At 39.7% G+C, this 6,040-nt stretch overlaps 1 protein-coding gene across 3 annotated transcripts in view; it reads right to left on the reverse strand.

The window, feature by feature from the left end:
* Window positions 1–564: 564 nt before the first annotated feature.
* Window positions 565–6,040, reverse strand: part of elnb (elastin b) — a 31,585-nt gene continuing 26,109 nt past the window's right edge. For 2 of the 3 annotated variants that reach the window (XM_042222325.1, XM_042222324.1), the window contains 8 exons: window positions 5,877–5,903; window positions 5,352–5,783; window positions 4,743–4,802; window positions 4,330–4,413; window positions 4,126–4,176; window positions 3,918–3,941; window positions 3,593–3,658; window positions 565–2,099 (listed from right to left, as the gene is read on the reverse strand). In XM_042222325.1, the coding sequence (XP_042078259.1) occupies window positions 2,077–2,099; window positions 3,593–3,658; window positions 3,918–3,941; window positions 4,126–4,176; window positions 4,330–4,413; window positions 4,743–4,802; window positions 5,352–5,783; window positions 5,877–5,903 (767 nt within the window). In that variant the 3' untranslated portion in view covers window positions 565–2,076. The remainder of the gene's footprint in view (window positions 2,100–3,592; window positions 3,659–3,917; window positions 3,942–4,125; window positions 4,177–4,329; window positions 4,414–4,742; window positions 4,803–5,351; window positions 5,784–5,876; window positions 5,904–6,040) is intronic. The other variant, XM_042222326.1, reaches the window with a different exon arrangement.

The raw sequence follows: 6,040 nt of genomic DNA on the forward strand, positions 1-6,040 counted from the left end.
ACCAACATCACTCAAAACCCTTGTCTATAGCCCACAACAATGACTGTCTGCACTGACAATTACTAACTGTTCTGTTGTGACGCTTGACCTGCATTACCAAATTAGGGAGCGCAGACTTTTAAAATAACTTGCCAAGTCTGCAGAGTTGTCACGCTGGCACTTTATCACTAACTGATGTTGACTCGGCAGTACCCAATCTCAATCAGCGCCCAAATATGCACTGCAGCTCTTCATAATAGTTGTCTTTTTGTTAAAGTTTGTACAGCATCAACAACTAATTGTTCACTCTTCATATGAGTCACCACGTACACAAAGCTTCACTGCTGTTCTGCATTTTTTTTATACTCCCCTAAGCCACAGTTGTCTGTTTCCTTTCTCAGTACAGCATACCTTGCGGTTGAACCCACCACAGTTCAATATGCTAAAAAACCAACATCTACTTCTAGATGTTGAGCTTCCTCCTCTTGCCAAGTGGTTAAACCCCTCCTTGTTGTTTCATTATAGGGTTTTTTTTTTGTACGTGCTAAATTACTCCAGTAGCAATAAAATAATGACACAAAGAAGTCGTCATTGGTCATCTCTTTACTTCGGAGAGCATTGTCAGAGAGTTTACAAAAGTGCATAATTTTCTTCATAGGCCACATAAAAAAAAAGAAACACAGATGTTAAAAATCACACTGAGCTCGAGATGCACATGAGCTCAAATGCAAGACGAGATTCACTCACCCCACTTTTGACCCACTGACATCACAGCCTGCACTGTGATTCAGCACACATTCAAGGACAATGTAGAAAACAAAGCACTTATACTCATCATAGTAGTAAACGGGTTTAAAAACTGTAAAAACACACACACAGAATGACTAACTCAAATATTTTAGTACTGTAATAATGCACTTGACTTTGTAAAATGAGGCTAAATACAGTTCTCAACATAATTTAAAAAGTCTAGTAAACGTGAGCAGTTTCCCCAACAGTGTTAAAGGAGGTTCATGAACAGAAGGAAAACGCAGTAATCAGTACTCCTCGGATGTCATGTACTCTAGTCATATTACCTCACATTTAGCTTGAATGCTTACCTCAACAGCAAATGTAAAAGCTAAAACTAAGCCCATTCAGAAAGTCAGGATAAATACACCCTCCTAACAATTAAAATATATGCACGCTAACCAATATTTTACATTTATACCATTGAGTGTGATGTGGCTATAAAACAGTGCCATTAAGTTGTGAAATGAGTGGAAGAATCTCACAGGTGGGCCTCAAGTGGTATCTGTGAGAATCCTCAGGCTCCATTACTGATACTACTGAGGCCTGAGTACAGCTCACATGGCCAGAGACTGCTTTTCAAGGATCAAAAGACTACCACTACTGCATAAAATACTGCCTTCATCTTCTCCTGTGACAGCAGCTGTTTGTCTCTGTGTCTGTACACACTACTTGTTTGTCCACTGATGTAAAAGATGCTAACAGTGAATTGTCTGCTCGGCCATTCACTCTGCAGACATATCCCAGTTTAACTGGGTAGAAGTGTCGCCCTATATTTCTTTACACATTGCGTCAGCATGCAGACAGGTCTGAAGGAGCTGCCCTGAGGGACTCCTTGGTGTCAGTCTTAACCCAGAGGATTTGTGCCAATACTTGCATAACAACACAAATGATAATCAACACAGCAAAGACAGACAAAAAGTGATGAAAAGAAATGCTGATTCTTCACTGTAGTGGTTCTCAACCCGATCATCAGGAATTTCTGGGGTTTTCTACCCACGTTATTTTATTTTTGAAACTTTCTTGAGAAATTGACATTTAATAATTTGACCAAAATAAAATGACTTAATTATCCAAAAAAGGGAAATAAAGTATTTAACAAAGGGAAACGGCAATCTTCACCTGGCGGTGAATCTGATCCGGTTGAGAACCACTGCAACCTTTTATAAAACCCAAGCAAATGGAAATGTAAAAAGCGGGATGTGCTGAAGCTTTAGCTTCTGTGGCAGGTAAGACATTTACAGTGTGGGATCATGCAATAGCACCACTGTTGTTTTAATGAGGTCACTTCCTGTCTTTTGGTCTTTCTCACTTCCTTCTTCGGCCAGCTCCTAAAAAGCAGAACAAAGGCAGCGTTATTCTTCACTTTACATGCAGTATGCAGATTGTTTAAATAAGACTTCCGCTGTTCATCCAGACCAACATAAAATGACAACTGTTAAATCCCACTTTATACTAACTCAGAATAGCTTCCAGGACATATTTCCCTTAGTTTGTAGGGTCAAATGTTCATTTCCTACACAGACACAGAGTTCCTGTATTTGTGGGTGTTACCAATTGTTGCCAATTTTGAGCATGTCACTTCTGTAGAAAACATTTTTGGATCAGAGGAAACTCACAGAGGAGTCTGGCAATTTACTCTAGAAGCTACTCTCGGTTTTTTATTAATTGAAAGTCTATCCCATCCCACAAAGATTACAGCCACACACAAAAAACATGACATGACTTTTCTTAAACCCTTAAAATGTATAACTAGAGGGTGAGTTTGATCTCCCAGTTGGTTGAGTCCTTAGCTAGTTTGTAGTCCAGAGCTGATTTGTAGTTATGTTTGTATTTAGGTTACAAAGTTGCTTGCTTGTAGCAACATCAACATGAAATCTTATCTTGCCTACAACAATGCAGTCTCAGTGTAGCTTCACTGTGATTCTGGAGAGACCAAGTTGTAAACTACAACTTGATTGGTTCGCAGAGGCTTACACCTGCGAAGCAAAAATGTTATTTTTAACTAAAAAGAATAATTCTGGTCAGACTTCAGTGTCGGGTGAAGCAGGTGAGGACGTTGTCCTTGTCCTTCCTCGCATGTAGCACATGGCAGGAGGTCGTCAGCTTCAGATTGCTTTCAAATAATTTGCTGGAAAATGTTCAGTTTGCTTTAGATTAGGTTGCTGCCTGGACAGAGCAGGTATGAGCAATGCACAAGCTAACCACCTAGCTATGGATTCAGTGGACCTGTGCTATTCTCACATCAACACAAATTGTTGCATTTGGATATCACAGGACTTTGTACTGGGGAGCTGGCAGGCCAAAGACCATTTAATATCTGGTCTAGTATGCATGTGAAAATAATTACAGTGTATATTGGGAGGTGCGGAAATCTTTACTTGTGTGTTTTTTTTTTAAAAATTCCTTTCAAGTTGCAGCACATGAAGAAGAACATATCATCGCTATGAGTCCTAAAATGAATGTAAATTACATCTTCTTACTATATGATAGAAAATCTGTCTGTCCGTATGTTTGTTTCTTTGTCCGCAAACTCCTGCTAGATAATCAGGAGTTGAACAACTAAACATGACACATAGATACATCTCAGGCTCACGGAGGTCTTTATCTATATCGGATATTGTCATCATGTTGCCTTGCAACCATCTAGCAAAGGGCTAAGATGATCCTTTTTAGCCCTTTTGCACCTTATAAAACCTTATAAAAACTTTGTATTATTATTATTTGTCAACACTATTATCTAATCGACAGAAGTGAGGCTAAATATTGTATTGCATAGGAAATGCAGTGATCAGGACTGTTATAATATGTCTATGACTTTTACCTCTGTAGCCCCTGGATCCAAGTAAACCCTGCATGGCTGCATATTTGGCTGCCTTCTGCGCTTTAGCTGAAGGTCATGATAGTAAAACAAACAAACAAACAAACAAACAAAGAAAAACCAGAAAACGAGTTTAGATACTTAGTTGTCAGTAGATATTAAAAAAGCATGCATGTTACAATCAGAATTATCCTTGATATATTATATTTCACTAACAAGATAAGCAAAAGTAATATGTTCATCCGATCTGTGTATCTTTGTGCCAATGCTAGACCAACATTGTTAATTTGGACATGCTTATTCCAGAGGACACAGTGAGTTTTCTTACATTTTTGTCCAGCCCCCGCATACCCTAGAGAACAATAACAGGAAAGATAAAGTCATAACAAACAACTGATACCTTACAATGGACTTTTTAAAACAATCTCAGAATAACACTGCTTTCTGTTTCCTGTTATTCTCAGTTTTGTATGATTTTACTAAAATGTGTATGCTGAGTATTAAAAAGAGGACATATGTGATCAAATCTGTCTCACCTGGATAACTTCCTATACCCAGCCCACCATATCCAGGACCAGCAGCACCTCCTGGAAGAATAAAAACATTACAGCTTTCAAAGCACTTCTTATCTGTGCCATGTTTACAGTGCAGAGCTATGAATTTTGTTGATTTTGATGTTTTGAAATATGTTAAAAGCACATTCTCATTATCCTAATGACTATATTTTCATATTAACTGACCTGGTCCCCCACCAGGTAGTCCTCCAACTCCTTGGCCAGTTCCTCCAGGACCTCCTAGCCCTCCTGTACCTCCTGCTACGCTACCTAAACAGATAAATGGGTATGAATGAGAGACAAGTTAACTTTTTAATCAACATGGGGATATAAACAAAGGGCCAAATGAACACTGTTGTACCCAGTGTATTAGAGGCAGTTGGGAGAATTTTTTATGTAAAATAAACCATCTTATTTTTATTACCAGTTATTACCAGTATTATTACCAGAGACTACAGATCTTTAGAGAGAACTGACACACCTCAAGTTAGTCACTAATAAAAGTTTTATCTCAGTCAAATTTTCACATGTCTGTTGTCTCTTTATTATAATGTGCTGTGTGCTAAACATTTACTTGACTTTATAAGCTGGAACCTCACCTTGGCCACCACCAGTGACGCCTCCTGTCCCAGTACCAGGAAGAACTCCGACTCCACCTCCTAATGAACAGTGATGTGATTAAATTACATAAATGACAAATAATACAACAATACATATGTTTCCATAGAGCAACGTGAAACAACAAGTTAAACAGAGAAGCAGACTGAGCTGTAGTCCACGTTTATTAAAGGAATAGGATATTTGGTCTTTCAAATAATCATAATGGTCCGTCATACATTACAGTTTGTAACTGTAAAGAGAGCTCCTATGTCTAAGGTTACTTTCTGACAAGACTTTAATGCAACGACAAACACAAAGTGTGAGATACTCCCTCCATAGAATCCCACCACATAGCAAACCAAACCATATGATTCAGTTCCTGTTGCTTTTTGCTGCTGTTTACTCCTATGCATGATTTAATGTGGTGTTGATCGAGACAAAAAAGTAAACTTCATGCATTCAGTTGGTTAAATTGGATTAGTTTAAGTGTCTCTCTGAATTAATTTACATTAAGTTTGTGCAAATGGTAGTGCTTTGAATGTAGAGGTTCTGATAAGAAAATATATGAGTTACTATCAAAAGCTTCTAAGTATATCTCAGAATTTTACCTGGTCCGTAGCCAGCTCCACCCAGCGACGAGCTGTAACCTGATTTAGACGGCTTTCTTGTTCCAAGTGTTTGGCCAGGTCCAAAACCACCAGTCCCAGCACCTCCAGGGCCAAAGCCACCGGTCCCAGCTCCTCCTGGGCCAAAGCCCCCAGTCCCAGCACCTCCTGGGCCAAAGCCCCCAGTCCCAGCACCTCCAGGGCCAAAACCAGTCCCAGCACCTCCAGGGCCAAAACCACCAGTCCCAGCACCTCCAGGGCCAAAACCAGTCCCAGCACCTCCAGGGCCAAAACCAGTCCCAGCACCTCCAGGGCCAAAACCAGTCCCAGCACCTCCAGGGCCAAACCCACCAGTCCCAGCACCTCCTGGTCCAAAACCTCCAGGACCTGTACCCCCAGCTCCACCAGCGCCATATCCTCCTCCTAATCCTCCTCCTGGAAGAAAAGTTAAAATATATTTACACAGTTATAAACCATAAAAATATCTAAAACAACCATTAACCTCCCTACTCCAAACTAAACCCTTACCTGTTCCATAACCAACTCCTCCATAACCTGGAAGAAACAATGAAAAAAACTTTGATAAAACATCTGTTTGCTGGCTGCATTTCTTATATCATGAAACCTCCATTAGGTATCTCCATTAGTATATGATCTAGCTAATGATCTTATTTATGTAATCCTTGCTTACC

The sequence above is a fragment of the Haplochromis burtoni genome, unplaced genomic scaffold (genome assembly GCF_018398535.1).
Source record: "Haplochromis burtoni strain Fernald_Lab_line unplaced genomic scaffold, NCSU_Asbu1 Contig_83, whole genome shotgun sequence".
In the NCBI taxonomy this organism is placed as follows: domain Eukaryota; kingdom Metazoa; phylum Chordata; class Actinopteri; order Cichliformes; family Cichlidae; genus Haplochromis; species Haplochromis burtoni.